This window comes from Magallana gigas, chromosome 7 (genome assembly GCF_963853765.1).
Source record: "Magallana gigas chromosome 7, xbMagGiga1.1, whole genome shotgun sequence".
Taxonomy (NCBI): Eukaryota; Metazoa; Mollusca; class Bivalvia; order Ostreida; family Ostreidae; genus Magallana; species Magallana gigas.
In genome coordinates this window covers 17,310,229-17,332,243 of record NC_088859.1, presented here as the reverse complement: position 1 = coordinate 17,332,243, position 22,015 = coordinate 17,310,229, and the positions used below count along the sequence as shown (strand labels likewise).

The following is a 22,015-nucleotide window of genomic DNA, read 5'->3' as shown; positions in this document are numbered from 1 at the left end:
AAATAATATTCGTGGTATACAAATGTGACTGCGTTCAATTAAGAATAAAATAAACCAAAAGCATTAATGTTGATGGCAAAATGATGGAATGTTAATCATATTTGGATGAGATGAACTTAGTTGTGGGGAGACTTAGCTCCCCTTTTTCCAAGAGATTAGTAGCGGTGTGTCCGGCAGGCAGCGTATACTCACGTCATATTGGGGTCTTGGTTTATGTTATTGGGATTGCTGGAGGGGACAAATTAATTTCGAAAAATCAGAATATGAAATCATAGTTGTGGATTAAATTCATATGTACAAAATGGGTTTCCCAAAGAGAGAAATTTAAAATAAAAACAAAATTATTCGGATAAATTGGGAAAGGGAATAAGTGATTAATCATTCTTAATAAATTAATGTGCAAATATATAAAATGGGAAAAGTTGAGATTTTTGTTCCCACCACCTGAATGCAAATATCTCTCTTCTTTTTGTTGTTCAACAAAACATAAGGAGTAATGAAAAGTTTTTTTTACTGTACTGAAATAACTTCTATTTTTTATATTTGAAAACATGACATAATTTCTCTGGTGTTTGTACTTACGTAAAGAAATCGTTGTGTCGCCTCGCCTCAATATCAGCCTCTTCCTGGAGTATTTTGCGGCGTCTCTCCTCCTCGTAAAGCTGTTCCTGTAATACATAGAACAAAGATGATCAACCCATGTTATATGTACCAGTTACAACAGCTTCTTTAATTCAATTAAAACATATTTTCAGCACATTCATGCATTATTGATATTCAAAGTTTCTTGTCAAGAAGGAGCCATATCCAAGAGGTAAAGAATTTTTTTTTAAGATATCTAGGAAAATAATGGACAGTTTGGTCCATGCTCAACAAAATCTAAGGCTTAAATTCTTGACCAATTAACCTTTGATCAAGATGATCAGTATATTATATATGACATTTCTTCGTTCAAATCACAGTATATACATCATTTAAAAAAAATCAAACAGCAGAACACTACACCTGAACAATATTGTTATTAAGCACATAAAGATTGTACATGTAATTAATCTTGTGGATAAATGTTATTATAATAACTTAAATTACCAGTCGCCTTCGCCTATACTCCTCCTCTTCCTCTTTCCGTCGCATGTATTTGGGGTCGTTAACTGGAGATGGCTTCCTCTGGTCTGAGGTGGTGTGTTTGAAAGCTACAAGTATATGTATATTATTAACTTCAGGTCAAGGTAAAATTAATTAGGGGAAATTACAAACCCACACAAAAACATGTAAAAAAAAAGAAGAAGAAAATGACCGAAAAAAAAATAAAATAAAAATATATTCAGGTCAATTATTGTATATATTTTTACAAAGGTTTATAAAAACCAAGGAATGTAAAATTTGACAGCGAAATTAAAATTGAACAACAGTTCAGGTTAGACAAAGGACATACAAGAATGCTAGCAAGGTTACAAGATATATAAGATATTAAATTGTTCATCTACATACATGTAGCTAGAATAAAGGAGCAGAAGCAATACAAATCATTATAGAGCTGAAAGCAAAGAAAATCAAAGATTTCCCAAACAGCTACTCAAAACACAGTCAATTTATAACAAAAAATTCTGCTAATTTGAAGTGCCAATGAACCATTGGTAGAAGGTAGTCTCTACACCTGTGATCCTCACAGGGCTACTAAAAGGGGGGACTGTGTGACATTAAAAGTCAGTTTCAGTTTGCATTCAACATTAACAACAAGATTAATTTTTTTGTTGGCTGGATGTTAGTATAGATTAAAGTCACAACTGTTAATCAACTCGGTGCTCCAAATGATACGACATTCCTGCTTGTAGAAACATTAGGGACAATATCTCGACCAATAGAAATCACGACCAACCATGCCACATATAGTCCACGATCAGATCAGGTACAAGTTGGAAATTTTTCATGCAACTGTAAATTTTCTTTTGAAAGAAGAAGAGCTAATCGATCTGACATGTAAAATAACTTACACTTTTTCCTCTCTGCACATTCTAAACAGGTATAGTACATTCAAAGTTTTGGGGAATATTTCACATTGCAATTGTTAATGTATTGGACAGAATTTTTTACAAACCTTTCTATATTTACTTCATGCTCGATAAAATGATTTCTTAAAATTCCAGTTACATTTGTAATATACATACTGAATATATTTGTACTGTAAGAATTATTCTACCTGTACTTGTACCGGTATATCATACATTTTTTCATATGTGACTTCATGCTCATAAAATGCAGATATATTTTAGTATAGTGTATAACATTATGCAAGAGTGATCGTGTGCAATTAAACTGAAAAAAAACTTGACCTAATAAATTCTGTTACAGTATTTCGAATGGATATTTTTGTAACTGTCCATGCTAGTATGATTCCTATACTCACCCTTCTCAAACTCTTTCAGAAAAGCAAACTCCTCATCAATAGCTGGGGATACAAAACGTAACATCAATTTAAATGGGGGAAGCCTATCACTTGGAGCACACATTACTTGGATTAAATTTTTGGTTGTTGGCCACACTTTTTCACCCAAGTAAGACACCAAAAATATAAGTATATTGCTATATAAACCCTTTTAATGCCAAAACCCTAATACAAAATATATATAGTGTGTGAGGAGCAAGCCAACTACTGCTGGTGAGACCAAAGAAAAACACACGTCAATCCAAAAAAAAATTTTAGGAGACAAATCTACTATAAGGCATTTAGATCTCGCCCAGCAAACAAGCAATACCTCCATTGGATTTGATTGGGGAAGGACTTGTGACCCCTAGCTGTTCGGCCGCCGATAGGCTACTACGTTGCCGAGGCAACTTGTAACCTCCTATCGTGATAGGGTGCTTCCGTACGGGAGGGGCAGGTGCCCCGTTAACCAAGTGGTTATCTACCCTGACTACAACTGGTTCGTATATATTGTAGAAGTGAGGTATGAGCTGAGGTTGAGGTGAGTGAGGAGGAGGAGGGACCTTTGGAGGCACCGCCTGGTCCTGCTCTTCTCTCTTTTCTATTTTAATAAAAACATGCAAAACAGAATGAAGAAAAAAAATATTCGAAGGGGAAAGAAATAAAAGTCATGCATGCAATACAGAATAACATAAAGCATGAATGTATATACAAAAGAGTCACATATCCTGAAACTTTAAACATTTGTTTTGGACTATTGAGTAACATTGACTTTAATTTGGTTTGTTAAATTTTTTTGGAGATTTTCCCCCTATGTATTCCACTATTTGTAACCCCTGATTAATATCATCCTCCCTTTTACTAACTTTTCTGGAATGCTCTCAACATAACTCTACATGAATAATCACACCATGCAATTAAAGTAAAACAATGATGACAGAGAAGTTGTTGTTTGGAAAAGAAACAAGCAATGAATCAGGAAGACATGCAAAGCTGGAGGGTGAGGGCTGGGGAGTCTGGGAAATGAAGTTTTATGAAATAATGACCTGCTATCGTCATGCTCTGCGTCTGATCTTGTTGCCCTCCAGATGACCGTGGTAGAGTTCCAGATGACCTTGGTAGAGTTCCAAATGACCTTGGGAGAGTACCACCACCAGCATTGTCACCCACTTTGAAAGTGGTTGGTGCCTTCCTGCTAGGAGCAGCTATTGTGTGATAATACCGATCCGGCATAGATTGTTGCAAAAACCCTCTCTTCAAAACAATGGGAGACTTTTTCTTTATTGGCATGTCCTGTTTGATCCTTTCTTGACTTCGGACATCAGACTTTGATGAAACTGCCACTTTTAAAGGCTTCTTCACCAAAACAAATTTCTTAACCCTGTTCCCTTGATCTACAGGGATGTTGTTATTATCATTTTTGAACATTTTTTGACTGTTACTCCACTCATGTTGAGGATCCTTGATTTTATCCTCTATCTGAACTGCTTTAGCGTCAACAACATCACTTGTTGATGAAGATGGATTTAACTTCAACTTGCCAACATCTTTATCAAACTGAAGACGATTTCTTTTCCCCATTTCTTTTCGTTCCTGAAATAGCTGCCTCAGACTCTTAACCTGACTGACAGTTCCTCCATCTTTGGACTGATCATTCTTGCTCAAATTCAGCTGAGACTTGGCAGACCTAGGCCTTAGGGGTATTTGATCCCCCTCCTTATTCTTGAGATCTGGGACAGACTTGGCTCTGGGGAACTCTTTATCTGCCTCTGAGAATCTCACACTTTGTGTCCCTTTGGTCACATCTGGAAGATTTACATCTGACTCTTCGTCACTATGCTTGACAATAAATGTTCCAGCGCTTTCATCAGATCCTACACTTTCAGTGTCATCTGAACTGTCATAATGATGATGTATAACTTCAGAATTTCCCCACTGTCTTGGTTCTGGGTACACCTCTTCTTGCTCTGACCTGTCAGTCTCTGAGGAGTAGAACCTCTCAGGATCACTGTCAATAAGTTCCAGCCTCTCGTTACTCCTGGAATGTTCCAGAACATCCTCCAAGTACTTCTCCATCATTGGCTGCCTATCCACCTGAGGCTTCATACTGAACCTACTCTGACTGAACTCATTGTTTTCTGCCAAACACCTCAGATTTCTAACATGAAACTTTACCCCACTACTACCAAGCTGGGTATTCTGACTAGTTATGACTGGCTTGGAATTATGCTCTTTAATGCAATTAGCTGTATCTTTCTGTTCATCAACTGGGTGCATTGTTGCTCTGTCAGAAATGTTCGAGTTGTCATGAAATTCTGCATGTTTTTGATTGTTTTCAAACATCTGCACACAGTTCTTAACATCCTGAATGGGAGAAGTGTCTACACCCCTCCTAGAAAAAACCCTGAGAGTGGAGGATTGCTTTGGGAGCACTTCTTTCTTTGATTCTTCTGGATATTCATTCCATAAAGCAGGATTCTCATTGACATAGGTGGCCATTATTTTCCGTCCATGAATCACAGAAATAGGCGATACTGAGAGAGATACTTTCTCTTCCACTGGAGGACCACCAAAGAAAGACTCCTTTGAGGAGTTGGTCCTAATGAGGGGGTTTCCATTCTCCACCTCTTTCTGAGTGTTTGGGGCAGAAAAAGACCTTACATGCAAAGCCTCAAGCCCTTTCAAACCTTTCTGATTTAGATTTCCTTCAACACATATTTCATATTTGTTTGGTGTCTGTCCTTCAGTCTGCATACTAGTAACAGCCATTTTTGAGGCAGGTGCTGTTTTAGTGTCGCTTGAATAAAAATCACTGCCTTGCCAAGACTGTTGTCTTTTTGATTTGGTGTGGTCAAAACTGTGATGGAAATCGTCATCAAAGAGTTTGAACTTTTCTGCTAGTGCTGCAAATTTCTTTTCCCGTCCCAAAGACCGTGTCCCATAAAATTTCCTATCAGAACCATCTTCAAACGAATCATCATTATCATATTTCATTTTTAGATCTTGAAGTGATTTTTGTTTTTGCATCAGTCCTTTATCAGCGTTTGGATTCCAATGCTTGTGAGCATGCTCACTTTTCCTGCTGAAAAACTCTTTATTTTTCTTGGCCTCATCTAACTCGAGGTAGAGATCTTCCAATTCCTCATCCTCAGCTGTGATGTCAGCATGCCAGCTTCTTGGCTTTTTTTCTGGCCTTAAACTTTTGCTACGTTTCCTCTCCAGCTCTGATATTCTTTCTAAGACCGAGTAGTGTTTCTGAAGGTTGAGAAACTTCTCAGACTTGCCACTGGAGTGCAGTAGTCCAGCAGTGTAAGACTGGTAGGTGTGTGGGTCAAGTCTAGAGGACCTTTCACTGCACATAGAGCTCTTGGCAGATAAGGAGTGCCACTGCCTATTTGAAGAGTTCCTGGAGTCATGTGGCTCAAAAGACATAATCTTTGACCAAGGATCCGGCATTGTGTATGTTGGATTGCTTGCCACAATTGGCTGAGATAATTCCTCTTTCTCAATATAATTTGCTGTAAGACCCTCATCATATTCTTGATGATGATCAACATCAGTACCCTCATCATAAAAATCTTCACCAGCATGATGCCTTGGTGAACTGTAAGGTGAATGCTTTGGTGATGCACTTGGCCTAGATGACAATGTCTTGATGTCATCTTTGAGCTGCAGAAAGTCTGAGGTTGACTTAGTGTCTCTGAACACATCTACAATTTTTCTTGGCTGGTTCCATTTCCTTTCAGTCTCCTCCTCCTGAATCAGTTTTTCCAGCCTCTCTTGCTCCTTCTCCATGTCAAGTGATGAGGAAACAACATCACTGCGAGGACTATGAGGAAGGAGGTCAGGCCTCCTCCTTAGTTGAGGACCATCCTTCTCCAGCTGTAAGTCTGAGGACTTTGGAGTGGAGTGTTTCTCTGGTATGAACTCCTCCAGACCAGCTGTTCTTTGGCTCCTCCTTCCTCCAAGATTTACTGTTCTCATACTTCTTGTGAGGACAGACATATTCCGGTCAACTTTCACTTTCTGTTTTCACAGTTTCCACCACCCACCTTGTTTGGTCTCTCAGCTTGCACAGTCAGTATATGTAGGTAACAATGTTTGATATAGCACTAGTCTCTATTCTATGTTAGTTCAGGGTAGACATGAGTTAGGATGAATACAAGTGAGAGCACAGTTACTGAGCACAATGTGTCACTAATGCACACTATGACTATGCCTGGCCAGTCTGCAAGAGAAAAACAGTAGAATGAGTTAAAGCATTCACTTCTTCAAAAGACAAAACAGGCAGCAAACTCTGGGTAAAGATTTCTAGCATACACATACATCAATTCTGAAATACCTATAAAAAGCAAATCCAAATGTTTATTATTATACTTTTTCTTTTTTTTTTCACAGTACATGTAACAGTCTTTTAGTAATTCCCAGAATTTATTTACAGTACAGAGTCACAGAAACACATGGGCCACACTAACTTTCATAAATCAATTTAAGACTTGAACAACTTCTGAGATTGATATTCATTAATGTTACTGGTAATATATTATTCATAAGAGATGACCTTGCAGTGACAGGCATGAAACAAGATGGCTGCTCAGACAAAGAGACAATGTGCACTAGTGAAACACAGATATTGGTTACCATGACAATTACACAAACACAGCCCAAAGCAAGATGACATGGAAATACAAAAATAAATGAGTGAGTCGTAATGCTAAGATGAACTGTTCTTCCTAGGTAGCTTAATACAGAGGCCATAGATGATGTACAGGGTCTAAAGAGACATTCCAGATTTCATTAGTTGTAAAAAATATTGCACTCTATTACGTAACAATGCGGATTAGTTTTTCTCGTAGCGAGTATAATGTTACTCCAGTATGATAATTAAGTACCATGGGACAGCCTATCAATATCTTATGTGCATGCGATACGTCGAAATTCTGTGTTAATTAATATTGTGGCTATAAAATACATGCAAAAACTATTCTGTGGTTTTCGGGATTTGGAGATTATTTTTGACCTCACTTCTAAAACAATGTTATAACAGCATAGTAGGCAATGAAAAAACAGCTTCTATGTCTTTGTTACCAAGCTATGTCAGAAAATTTATGACAAAAAATTATATGATTAAAGCAAATGGTCTTTTCACAAATATAGAACTAAAAGCAAAGAAGGTATTCTCTTTCTCTTTTCATTTCCTTGTTTTATTCAATTTTTTGCTTTTTTTTGGGGGGGGGGATTAATTTTTTGCAAAGAGGAAAAGGAGGAAAGGATAAGGATACTGGGTAAAAGAAATTGCAGATGGGATTTAAAAGGTGTTAAGTATTCAAACGACCGGGTGGTCTGGAATGGCAAGACATGTAAAAGTATCAAAGGTGATATAATAAATGTGATCAAAAGAGAACCAGTCAAACAATAAGCAGACAGTGACAGCTGGTCAGGGGAGGTTACTCACTGGATGGTTTCTCCGGGGCAGGCTTCTGAAGGCCCTTGATAGGGATGTCTCCCCCCTTCTGGACCATCTTGTAGGCCACGACAGGGTCTCCATTTTCCTCGTCTTTGAGATTCAGTGGGGCAGATCCTTGTTTCTTTCCCTCAGTGCTAAAATAAATGAATATTCGAATAATTTCCAAAAGGCTACTTGTGATAAAGTTTTAATTAAATCATTGGCAGGTAATGTAATATCTTTGCAAAATGATTTGAATAGGCCTCGATCAGTAAAAAAGAAGCTTGATAGTATGTGATAGTCTTACACATACAGGAAAAATATAAAGACTATAACTCAGATTTGTGAGTAAATTCACAATAATGAAGAATCATAAGTATACCTAAAGTTTTAGATATTTTTATGTTTAAAGTGCTTGTACTCTACATGTAGTGCATTAACAAGCTGTTCTTAAGGCAATCCAAATAATAACTACCGGTAATAATCAAACCATAGTAATATTCTTCACCTATTCTCCTCAATGGTATCCATGTTAGACACTATATGTATTCCTTCATATATACACAACACACCTTTAATCCTCCCTCCCTTGCTGACTATGTGGACTTGGTTGACCGACCAAATCAAAATTGAGTATTCCCACTCATGCTTATCCTTACTTATCTGGTTTTAGCATAATTTCCTTTATCCCAGCAGATAAATATTCATGAGGATCAGTCTCTAAATGAGATTATCTGGATGATAACCTCTTATTCCATTCTTTAAAATAATGTTGCAATATGTTACATATCCTAACATTTTTTATTAGATTACTGTTAAGAGTTATTTTATATCTTCTCTGTATGTGTTGATTAATTTGGCCAAGATCAGATTTGATGATGTGAAGGTAGGGTTTTCTTTATTTTCAAATTCTGTGGGTGTTTACAGCTATTTGTTCACTCTTCGTACTGATCGATGTTAGTCCTTATTTTCATGTAAAACCTATTGCTTTTTCAAAATGATATTCAATACATGTACCGCTATGTACACACCTAGTCTGCCCAATATCCGGGTCAGATTTCAAGACAAAACAATATATAATAACAGTACTCTAAAGCTAGCTGGTAGCCATATACATGAAACATGATGTAAAAGGACCCCTCTGTTATAGTAACTGCAGCCCTTATTCAAACAGTAAATGAATTTTGTAAGGGCCCCTACTTGGTTACCCAAGTGAAATGTTCAGATTTCATCAATATGATTGTGTGAGCTAGCCTATTGAATTCAACCTGCTCCTAATCTCTGCTTAATAACAATATGCATGTCACTGATAAACATGAAACTATACAGCTGGTTAACCAAATAGATTCAAAAATACCATACCATATCAGACAACTGCAATATTGTAGCAATGGGCACACCAGAACAACCATTACTATATGCAGCCTCAGTATCAGATATAAAAGTGTGTGAAGTCTGTAAATATTTCATTAGTTAGTGGACCTGGCCTAGCTTTCAGAATCATAAACTGAGATGAGCTCACTTTTGGTCCATGAGTTTCACCTTTTCCCCTAATATATATTCCTTTTAATATTGGTGAAAGAGTGAGAGCTTGAATAACACTTACGGCTTCTAGGTCTGATCCTCAGACAATAATTAAAAGTTAGGAGAGTGAATGAAACACCTATACTGGTTGGCCAATTGTACTGTACTAAACCCCCTAGGGACACAGGTCTGTTGATTATGACAATATTTATGTTCTGAGGTCAGACACACTTTGGGTGTGATTCTTTTCTGCCCATTGAGGGTTAATATAACAGGGTACTTGTGGAATCTTCTAACCCACTCCACCCACCCACTCACTGGGCCTCATGTCAACACAATTTGTGGGTTGCTAGAGTTTAGAAAACTGAGTTAATCTACAACAGGTGGCCGACAAAAAACTTTTGATAAGATGTCTTTTTTTTTTTTTGTAGGATTTATTTTTTCTTCCATCAAATGCTTCTTCAGCCTACACTGCATACACACCCATGTTTCCTTGAAGGCAATTGACAGATTGTTTGTGTTTTAATGCAGATGAAAGTGCACTCACCATTAAGAGATTGTATAGCAACTCTTGAGACCACTTCAGTTTTGGTAAATAAAATGCATGTTTTGTAAGTACATGTATATTTAACTTCAAAGACTTTTAATGGAGAGCAAGAGGGGAACACTGTGTTGTCAGCTTTCTGTTTATGAGTAAAGGATTTTAACACTGTGGACCTTGATAATTCACACTTTTTGACTACACCCACACTATGAAGTACCTAAATAACTGAGTCAATTAAATTTTTCTTCTGCTTTATTTACACTGTAAAGATATCTTATTTTTTATCGTTACTTTAAAGAATTAAATTAGCTGTAGTACTTGTGCGGTATATTCAGCCTTAAATGGTATAATATATAGAGAACTCTCAAGACACATGATACATATTTCAGGTAAACTTCTCTAATGGATTGACAATTGCACGTTGATATTATTAACAATTGATATAAGATCAATGATAAGATTAAGTGATTAGGACACTGGATGTCTCTCCCATTTCTGTCACTTTATCCCACCTCCCAATATAACATATAACCAGCCACTGAGGTGTTGGGCTAATTAGTTCACCAGTAATCATTATTACCCCATCAGTGGATTACAAATAAATACATTAGCACATGAAACACTTTCTACTCCCCTGGTTTTCTCGGGGCAGGCTATTAATTAAGGAATCCCAGCGCACAGCCCAGCTACCATGTGGCTCTGTTTACCCTGAAACAATCAAATTTTCTTGCCACTGCCCCGCTATTATTGACACTGCCCAGCTAAGCATATAAAACTTGTTTTGTGTGGAAAGCTGTCCTTTGTACTCAACAGCAGCCTCGGAGATTTCCTGGGCGTTTCTTCCTGGATAGGCCCCCATAAAACAAACTACATCAGTGTATACCCTCATTTCGAAGTAAACATGAAGCTTAGCACTTGCCCCAAACAAAAGATGACTGAATCAAAGTCAAATATCTTTCCCTGATAATACCTGTTTTAGCACTGATATATTTCACCCGAACTAATCTTTAAATGTTCAGGCACCCCCCTATCTCTCCGAAAAATGTCCAGCTTTTTCAAAGAGGTCCTGACACCCCTCTATGAATACACATTTACATGCCACTAGCTACCATAGAATAAGTGTATCCAGTTAAAAATCTGTGTATACACCAAGGTGTGCAATAAATAAAGGTGCCCCCCAAGTGTGGAGAGCTGCATAAGAGTTTTGAATTATTATTGACAAAAACATAACTAAAAGGATCAGCACACTTTAAAAAAATCAATATCAATGGGAACTTGACGAGTGAAGGGCTCATCTAGGAGCCATCCTTCTTATCTGTAGACGAGAAAAGCCCCCCAGGTAAAAAAAGTAAACTGGCACAAAGAGGCAATTTTTCCTTTTGATGCAAGCATTGCACACTTAATGTGTAATGTTTCCGCTGAATTATTGTGAAACGGCAATCAAACACAGTCAGTGTTCAATATCTCAATGAAAATATCCAATCGATTAAAAACTTCAAAGAAGAAGAATTCTAAGTGATGCATTTAACACTACATACCCATATAATTGCTCAATTAATTTCATCATTTTGAGGCAGGTGCACAGTAGGTAAAGTCCAGGCTGGATTAAATTTCCATTTAAACACTTTTTACAAACAAATCACATTACTAATCAGTTCATACACACATGCAGAATCATTTGTGAATTTTTCCCCGGCATCTGCTTTCAACAGAGAATTAAGAATGTCCACCGAACACTATTAGCTCCCGAGATCTATAGGAAGATTATGTCTCTCATTTTCAGTTTCATTCATCTTGAAACAAGTTGTTATCCATGTATTGTATCAGGCACTGCTGAGGCTCAACCAACTGTAACCCATACAACAAGCCGATCAGCAAATCTACCTAGGGGCAGACAACTCCAGCCAGTCTAAAAATTCCTTTGTGGAGTAGGGGGAATCGTAGAGTTATCTCTTTTCAGCTGTCAAAGGCCCCTTTAGGAATCTCTAATTAGGCCATAAAAACCCCAATGTACTGGACCTTTAACTTTTGTCTTCCTCCTGTGTTTATATCCACCCCACATTGCTTTTATTTACAAACTTGACAAGAATATAAACTGACTTCATATTGTTCACCATTCTCAATTAACCTTAAATACTGTGACATTCTTAGCACTTAGCTATAGACTTCATTAAGGATATATATCCTGTACCAGAATGCAGAGACAACTGTTAGAGTTCTTATCTATATACTGACATGAGACATTTATAGAGAGCCAAACGAAGATCTTTTTGTAAGTAATTAATTTCCTCATCAACAATTTGTCTTTGCCTAGCAGCATTAGAAATCCCTCAGATCCTTGATAAGTCAATTAATTTGAATTACTTATCTTCAGTTTAAGGTGGATCTACAGGGACAGTGCGAGCCACCTTAATTCTAACAGATTCTAAGTCAAACAAATAATCCAATAAAGATTTAATGCCGTCTCTTGAATGAAATACTTACTAGTCAAACAAAACATGCAATAAAAATTTAGTGTCTGAATGAAATACTTACTATCGACTGAACTGTCCAGGCTTCTCTATGGGTGGGTTATGAACAATGCCCTACAAAAATACAGGTCTCATTTAGTATTCGTGTTGCATGATGGTAGACATTTACTTGCGTTTGGTCAATAGTAAATGATAGAATTAGTTAACAATACCAAAGAGAATATAAAGGATTTCTATCCCATGCATAGTTCAAAATCCCAAATCTATCTATAGTATTGAATCGATGTCAGAAAAAGTCCAACATTTAAATTCAAAACTAAATTGTTTTATATGTTACATGTATATGCACTATAAAGCAACAATAAAAAAAATTCCAATTAAACAACTAACAAGCTAGCTCAGTAATCTAAATTATCTACAAAAACTCATATCAAAATTCAAGAGATAGGAAGCAAAAATTAAACATTGTTTGAAACCTATTTCATTAAAATTCATGCATTTTGATATTCAGCACAATTAACGCACTGCAGATTTAATCGAAAAAATTATACAGTCATGTATCTTCTTATTTTTCTTACAACAATCAGAATACACAGAAAATGAATCAAAACTTACTTAGTATTTTTTCTTCTCCACATATATAAGTACCGTATATTTTCTGTTACATTTGAAATCTTCCATAAACTGCATGTCATGCAGAAATATGAATGACATGATTACATATTGTGCACTCAACCAAATGCTGAATACCATTTTTGACATAAAAGAATACCATGCAGAGCCAACTACACAAGATACTGGCTACAGGAAGGTAATATATGCCTAACTAATGTGAAGCCTCGTGGAGCCTGCACTACAATATCGCGCAAGATTTAATGAAGTAGAGCAAGATAATATGACATAATAATAATAATGTATGCAATGATACAACATAAATATTCATTCCACAAGTCATGCATTATGTGAGTTTTCAGTGTCAGACCTGTTTAGAAAAACCATTATCTTTTCCAGCTGATTCATGACGTTATGCAAACAGAGTCAATTGGCTTTATAATCAACCGATAAAGTCAACAAAAAAAACGAGATTAGATCAAATGATGGTATTAATTGGTCGACAATGTTAGAGTTTTCCAGTTAATATCGTAAAACCGGTGTAAACAAAAAAACATACATGGGGGGAGGTAAAGGACCAGATAGCAAAAAGTTAACAAAACATCACCTCCTTACCCAATCTATAAAATAAATTCACCGTGTGAGAAAAGGGAGAAAGGTAGACATAAAAAAAAAATATTAAAAGGATCAGTACGTGTGCTTGTAACAACATTGATTAATAATGGGTCTACCTCACCACTTCACAACATAAAGATTTCAAAGTGAGTGTGTAAATAAAAAAATAAGTACTAAAAAAAAGATAAAAAAAAAAATAAACAAGAGAAAGCGGAAGAAAATGAAAGCTTTCCTGCACACCTAGAGGCAAATGGTCACATGACACACCTGGCCGAGACCGTTTTTTTAGGTGGTTATTATTATTGCACTTGTTCGTTACCTGTTCCTCTCTCTCCTTCCGACACTTATTCTCAAAGGTAGCGAAGGGGGTACTAGTGGATTTAGACCTATTCCTCCCACCGGTGCTCTACAGGACAATAACAAAGAACAAAAACATTGACTGGATCTGTACAGATGTCATCACGCTCACTCACGCCTACGGGAGATGTAGCGAGTCGTCAAACATCCAAGTCACACTGAGTAACAGCCACCTCTAACAAGCAACGTATACCCAATTAGTAGTCTCACCTGTCTGTTTATTTTCTATACTCCTATCCCCTCAATTAACACACCAGTGTCACATATGATGCTATATTATTAATAAAATCCTCAGTTGGAGGTGCTAATGCATGCACATATTGACTATAGATTAGTTAATTTTTCATTTTTTTGTCAAGAGGATTACAGTACTCAGCTCCCTATCAATCATAAAACCAGACTTACCTGGGCTAAAACACAATTTTACAGACCAGGTAATCCTTATAACCAAGAGAATTCTAAACAGCTGTATCTATCGAGCATTTCTGTCACAGAGTTATCTTTCCTTACCACAAAGGTTTCCAAAGGTCAATAGATAACAAATCAAGTCATCAACTCTCGACCCCCACTGAGAAAACATGTAGCATTTATAATTCAGGGATTTCCATCCCTGACATACCCACACAAGCAATTATACACCTCTCTAAAGAGGATATAACAAAGGAGACGTCATCTATTCTCCCTTGGGAGGCCTCAAGTTAAGCACACCTGTGTTCCGCAGCATCTCGGAATCAATATTTTGCCAGATAAAGAGATCAATAGCAATCAGAAACGTATATGGAGGACATATCATCAAATCCCTGACAATTCTCCAGCACAAGCCTAAGCCCTGTGTCTGCTCCCCTAATGCTATGCTTTATGACTATAAGGATGTTCAATTATTTATTATTTCCTTCTTACTGTGGATTTCTTTCAATTTATTGTATTATCTGACATGAAGTTGAATTTTCCCACAGGTAAAAAAAAAATAGAACAGCTGTTAGGATGAAAGAAAATGTAGAACCAAAGGACGATTTTTAACAAAATGCTACCTTCAAAAACAAACCCACATGCATCATAATGCACCATGAAGTAAACATGCTGATTGTCAAATAGAGGAGCATTCACCATTATCAATTTTACTCTTAAGAGAGCAAACTTAAGGAGAATTCAATCAATGCATTCTGAAATTCTGTTTTACAAATTGATATCCATGCCAATGTATAAAAAGAGATATAGTCAATTTGCATAATGTGGCTATTTCCTCTTAGTTAAATGTTTGCATTCTCACAATTCAATACAAACAGAAACTACTGTTCAAGACACAAATAAATTGTTTTGTTTTTTTTTTGTTAAAAAAAATTTGTTTACATACCACTTTGCTCTCTTGAAAGGCAATGGATGAAAATCCTGGTTCGTAATCAACGATGCTACGGGGCTGGTTTCTATATATCTCGATCTTGGAACGCACATGTGGTGGTGACCACTCGCTATTAGAGAGAGAACAGAAAAATCAATGCAAAACTCAATTCTGCATAAATTTCTCCTGTATTAAAAAAAATGAAAATCTATATTTGGTCATTCATCAAAGGCAACTCCCTTTATAAAATATGAAAGCATCTGTTACCACAAAGTTGTTCTTAAAGCTATATGCACTGAACACAGAGGTGTAAGGGATATAAATATCAATCAAGAAAATGCACTGTCTTAAAACTACAGAGTCAACAAATGTCTCGCCCACTTCCGCAAATGATAACATTGCACCCTGTTGGACAAATTTGCATATCTCTTGAGATTAGTAGTCGAATGAAAAAGGAATTGTCAAACAAACACAGAAAAAAAAAACTGAGGAAAACAACAGAGAAAGCAGGGTGTGAGACGTTAGTGATCTTATAGGTGATCAAATGAGGTGAATCCAAGTGAGCTGAGCCAACAAATGGCCAAGGTACCCATTTTAGGTGGAACTCGTTTCTTCACTTCCCACACATTAATTGTGGTTGTAAACTTGGGTATCTTTTTTACTTTGGGCGTCGACTCAATAGGGGTGGGACATAACAGCCGTTGTTTTTGAAATTGCTTGATTCAGCTATCATTAAAGTGTCATAATCTAAATCCACCCTCAATTTTGTCAACAGCATTAAGATACATGTAATTTAAGACGTTTTATCATTGCTCAATTTATACATGTAGACTTCATTTCTTGATAGAGAGAAGAATTATAATTATTATTATTGATTGCTAGATCTTATCAAATGCATGTTCAGAATCAATTACCTATAAAGATTTTTCTGATATTTGAAAGAAGGCATACAATGAAATACAAAGAAAATAACTATATGGGACAGAAAATGAGTACCTATAGTGGTTTAACCAAAGGAAATAACGTTAGAATCAAATAAATAACAAATAATAATTAATCATAACATTTTGAAATAAAATTATAAATACATGTATTAAAAAAATGAAAATAACATGGGTTTGGAAAAAAAAAATAATAAAATGGGAATAATTTTGGTAACAACACAACTTAATTGAATAACATGTAGCAACATACTCTAAATATTTGATGAAATCTTGCAAGTCTTTGGGCATTTCATAGTCTCTGAAAAGTGGAATGAGAATAAGCACACATATACACATGTATGGCTTAAGTCTATGAAATGATTTTAATTACTTTAAATAAACTTTAACTAAATATTTTCGACGGTTCATGATCATGAAGTATTAGGTGTTTAAATTACTTTTGTTACATTTTTATTTTAAAAGAAATGAATTTTTTACATTTATTTTATATTATATATAAATAAATTTTAACGACAGTGTAAATATATTTTTTCATGCCTATTATAAAGTTTAGGGAAAGTGCATATATCTTTTCTCTAGCCTAGAAGTTTTTCATGCATTTGAGTTACTTCCCTTTGGACATACGCTAACTTTAAAATGTGCTTCGTGAAACATGTAAATGATTTGATGACACAAAAACAGTTAGATGCAGATTAAGCCACAAGACAACTTCACACTGATTACGAATTAATCCATCCCATAATTCTTACACACATCACTACCTATGAGAACCATGCCTTCGTTTCCAACTTTGGCGACAGGAACTACAAACGATATTAGATTCTTCATGCCACACCAACCAGTTTTAGGCACATTTTATTTTTATTTTTAAAACACTCTGGAGCATAAGGTTCACTCTGTGACAAGATATTAACACATCGGGGTCAACGTCATCTATAAATGTAGAGTGGTTTTTCATATGGGTCATGCCATATATTATAAACAGTTTTCTATGCTAATGCGATACATTTAAGGAAATTTATGATATAGGTTTATAGATCTATGAGGAATGAAGAACATGCCCTCTTCACTTATAGGTACATGTACTACATAAATAAATCTAATGGTCATTCAAGGCAAAAATGTTACACACATTATTCACCAAGAGTTACGGTTACTGATGAACTACACAAATACTGGGAAAGGTTGGGTTTTTTTGTTTGTTTTTTTTTTTTTTGTGAGATATTGGGACAACACTACTTACGGCAAGCTAAAACAATGGAGGCAACCAGCAAATGAAACCAAAGTCATGTGCACAAAAAAAAAAAATAAAACCAAAGTCAGCCACACAAGCTTCTTTATCTCTAAAGATCAAAACCAAATCATCCAAATTTTCAATTACACATTTCAACAAAAATGCAAACTGATTAAAAGGGGAGATAACTGTGAACTCACATTGAGCGAGGTTCTCTGCTCTTGACGTCAGACAGACTTTTCGTTCTTTGTTTCAGTCTGTAGTTAAGCTCAGGTTCAGATCTATACCCGGCATCTACATCTGAAAGAAACAGTTATAAAACTGAAATATTTATTTTAGTCCCCCAAAATATTTGTTGCTTATGGTTCTGTCAATAATAGTAATCATTATATATAAAACATGTCTTTCTCAAATTAATTTTTATTTCAATCAAAATCAAATTTAATAATATATTCAATTGGCTAACAATCAATATCACTTAATTAATAAAATTTTGGTACTGGTAATTTCTAATGCTAATAAAAAATGTATAAGCATAGTTAGCTTACCATGCTTAGGTTTTCCAGAAAACGTATCACGTTTCTGTTCAAATGATTTCTTGGCTTCAGCCACTGATGGTGACTTGGAGGGAAGGGTGGACGCTTTGTCTAGGGTGGCAGAGCTGGTGAATTTGGATGGCAGTTCATAACTTGGACGATAAGGGTTTTCTTCTGAAATTACAACATTACAAGGAAAGTCAGTATGTGAAGTTTCCTGCCACAGAAATATTGTACATGTATCAAACATTTCTCTTTTTAAACAATTTGTAAAATGCAATCCATTAACTTTTTCAGATTAAATTTCAATGCATGCAATCAAATGAAATCCTTTAATCATAAATTATTTTATTTTATAAAATCAGGTTATTTTGTTGACATAATGTGAATATTATTGGATGCATGAATTTTTATAGGGCTATATATTAAGCCATAAAATCCAAATACATGAGGCATACATGATACTGAATTTATGATGTAAAACTAGGCACAATTCAGGAACACTTGTTTTTATACCTGGTATGCCACACTGAATTCAAAGATGTTGAAAAGCAGAATGCTTTACTTCGACAAAGAAGTATCATGTACATTTAAAGTATTTACTCATTATATATTTTTCCATGTACATGTAGTTATATCCATGCAGTAACCCATATCCCTATATATACTCACACCTATCCATACAGTTAACCATATCCCAGTATAATTAGTTACTTTTATTCCTATTTGTTCATGTACACATCTCCCTAAATCCTTAGTAACTTTTATTCCTACCCTTACAAGTACACATATCCCTATGACCTTACAGTAACTTTTACTTCTATATCCTTTATGCAGTAAAAATATATCCCTATATCCTTATAGTTACTTTAATTTTTACAAACACACATATACTTGTATATCCTTACAGTTACTTTTTTTCCTACTATCCTTAGAAATACACTTCTCTATATCCTTAGAGTTTCTTTTATTTCTATATCTTACAAATATATCCCTATATCCTCATAGTTACTTTTTTAAATCCCTATTTTATATCATTTATCCCCCACTTTCTTTCTCCCTATCCTTACAGTTACAAATATCCCTATCCTTACAAATATCCCTATCCTTACAGTTACAAATATCCCTATCCTTACAAATATCCCTGTCCTTACAGTTACAAATACCCCTATCCTTACAGTTACAAATATCCCTATACCTACAAATATCCCTATCCTTACAGTTACAAATATCCCTATCCTTACAAATATCCCTATCCTTACAGTTACATATATCCCTATCCTTAGTTACAATTATAATATCCTTACAGTTACAAATATCCCTATCCTTACAGTTACAAATATCCCTATCCTTACAGTTACAAATATCCCTGTCCTTACAGTATGCACTATTCACCACTTACTGGAGATTGTTTCCTCTTTTACGACAAGTTTAGGAGGACTAGGAGGTTCTGGATCTAAAATAACATGGAGGTAGATGATCACATGCAACAACACAGATACAACACTAGGTGAAGGGGAGTAAATCTACCATTACAATATATATAATATACACAAGAGGGAAATCAAGCTAGCAGAAGATTAATCATTGACACAATACACCTGGGTTTCTCATGCAAAAGATGTTCATGATATGTCTTTTCATCCATTCATCTCTCTCTCTCTCTCTCTCTCTCTCTCTCTCTCTCTCTCTCTCTCTCTCTCTCTCTCTCTCTCTCTCTCTCTCTCTCTCTCTCTCTCAGAATTCGATTATTTTGTATTTATGCTACCTCTTTATCATTTAACACTAAACTATTTTAAACTTAGAGCCACCTACAAACAGTATGATTGATAATGTAATAAATTTCCATTGTTAATGGTAGACGACGTCACATACAATCCATTAAACACTACTGGCAATCAAAACACTTCCATAAAAGGATAAAGATAATACAAACTACTTCATTACTACAGGTATCCGTTTATATAAATGTGGGATTCTAGCAGTATACAATCTGCCACAACAAAGTTTGCTGTGTTTATATATACTGGTACCTTTAGGTTTTGGAGATTCTTTCTCCTCAGGAAATGCATATGTTGGTTTGTAGGAGTTTGAGTCTGGAAAACAAAACAAAAAGTTGCTTTAAACTATATAGTTTACAAGTATTTTAAAGTCACTGGTCTGCTTTAGGATAATATACAGTTGAATGTTATTTTCAAGTTCAAAATGCATACACTAAAATTTTCTATGAACATCAAATCATTTTGACAACAGACATTCACATAAAAAAAAAACCTAAAAGTTTTAAATAGAAACAATCCATTTAAAATAAATTTGTAACAAATCATTCTCACCCGTTCCGAAAATATTTTTGACTTCAGAAAGCATATGAGTAAAAAACAAAAAAGAATATACTGAAATGCTCACAATTTTCAACAAACTAACACAGTAGGATGCACAGTCTGGTGTAACTGATGTGCAGATTAAATGACAATGACATTTAAAAAAAAAACACAAATGAACTGCAACATATTGATTGCATCAAGCATGCAGTGATTCACACATGTTATGTAATACACATACAACAGACATGTCAATTAAAGGGGAGTTTAACCAAACATAAGCCTTACAAATAAAGATCTAAAAAAAATGTCAAAATTTTTGGCGAATTAAATAAAAATTGAACTCAATTTGATTGACCAAAAATTTATATTTGCATGAAGATGATCTCCTGTGACCCATTTTTTAGGCTGTGTAATTTAAACAGGTTACGGGTGCTTAAGGCCTTAAAGCTTGGATTACAATATTGTTATTTAATCCTATTTGGGGTAACAAGTGTCTAATTCAATGTCTCTATTCATTCTGAAAACTGGTATCAATATTAAGTAGGTGTAATACCAACAGATTTTAAAGAGCACACATAAATGACATTAAACACTGGACGAAAGTAGTAGTTACAGTTCAGTAAAATATATATATACCCTTAGGCTCCAAATCTGTAATGTATATATATGTATCTATGTCATTAAAATAGGTATCATTTTATTTACACAGAATTATTGGTTTAATGCACAATGAGAGTTAGAGGGAAATTGTAATGGTGGGGAATTTCGGAGGGAACAAAACATGCTATTGGTCGTTGGAGTATTAAAAATGTCATGCCAATCATTTGAAATCAAAGCAAGAGAAAGCAGGATGTTGCATCAAAGTGTCACATAGTGAAGATTGTCAACTCGAATCAAAACTTAATCATTAATAATTCCACCAGCCCGATTCAAAGCATACTGAAAAACAATTCAGTATGCAATGCCAAACAGTTTGCTCTGGGATGCAAGTAACAGTGCAAATTAAGGGAAAATAAATTCAATGCTTGATATATCAACCTGCGTCTTGAAAAAGGCTATCCATAAGTCTAGCTAACTCTTCCAGATCTGAAAGAAATAGCCTGCAATGTTCACCACAAGGCAGAAACCAAAAGCAAATTGTTGTTCCTATTCTTACATGAACTTGTTAGAGTCGACCAGACTGTAAGTACAGTATCTAATGCACTAGGTTACTATACCTTCAATGAGTTTGCTATATTTCCTACTTTCCATACTCTAAGTTCTAATTTCAAAGTACACTTATATGTGTGCAATATTGCTACAATTATGTACCACTTATATAGGGCTGAAAAGACACTACTGCCTACTAGATAAATTTCACGTCTATATTTACATGAATGGAAAGTCTATGGTGAACACGATGTTCCTTTGTTCAGCTTCCTATGGTACTTAACAAAATTACATTGTTTCATTTCTAAGAACCTTTATTAAAGTTCACTAAAAAAAAAAAAAAAAAAAAAAAAAAGCTCTTGAAAGGTTAGTCTTTATACCAATTCACACTTTAAATTAAAAAAAAAACTTTGTAATGTGTAAAAAAAAAATTTAAAGGAAAAAAAAAACACCCTGATTTGTATACACAGTAACAGTCTAGCTATTACATATACT

The 22,015-nt window shown here is 35.1% G+C and overlaps 1 protein-coding gene across 35 annotated transcripts in view; it reads right to left on the bottom strand.

Annotated features, from left to right (window-relative positions):
* Positions 1-22,015, bottom strand: part of LOC105332198 (sorbin and SH3 domain-containing protein 1) — a 65,182-nt gene that overhangs the window by 5,751 nt on the left and 37,416 nt on the right. For 20 of the 35 annotated variants that reach the window (XM_066065565.1, XM_066065573.1, XM_066065567.1 and 17 more), the window contains 14 exons: positions 20,381-20,401; positions 20,081-20,143; positions 19,450-19,503; positions 18,060-18,221; positions 17,712-17,811; positions 16,528-16,575; positions 15,349-15,463; positions 13,957-14,043; positions 12,475-12,524; positions 7,881-8,026; positions 2,757-3,026; positions 1,090-1,193; positions 583-668; positions 193-228 (listed from right to left, as the gene is read on the bottom strand). In XM_066065565.1, coding sequence (XP_065921637.1) covers positions 193-228; positions 583-668; positions 1,090-1,193; positions 2,757-3,026; positions 7,881-8,026; positions 12,475-12,524; positions 13,957-14,043; positions 15,349-15,463; positions 16,528-16,575; positions 17,712-17,811; positions 18,060-18,221; positions 19,450-19,503; positions 20,081-20,143; positions 20,381-20,401 — 1,342 coding nt within the window. Of the gene's footprint in view, positions 1-192; positions 229-582; positions 669-1,089; positions 1,194-1,994; positions 2,016-2,407; positions 2,450-2,756; positions 3,027-7,880; positions 8,027-12,474; positions 12,525-13,956; positions 14,044-15,348; positions 15,464-16,527; positions 16,576-17,711; positions 17,812-18,059; positions 18,222-19,449; positions 19,504-20,080; positions 20,144-20,380; positions 20,402-21,409; positions 21,458-22,015 lie in introns of all 35 variants that reach the window. The other 15 variants (XM_066065569.1, XM_066065579.1, XM_066065570.1 and 12 more) reach the window with 12 other exon arrangements.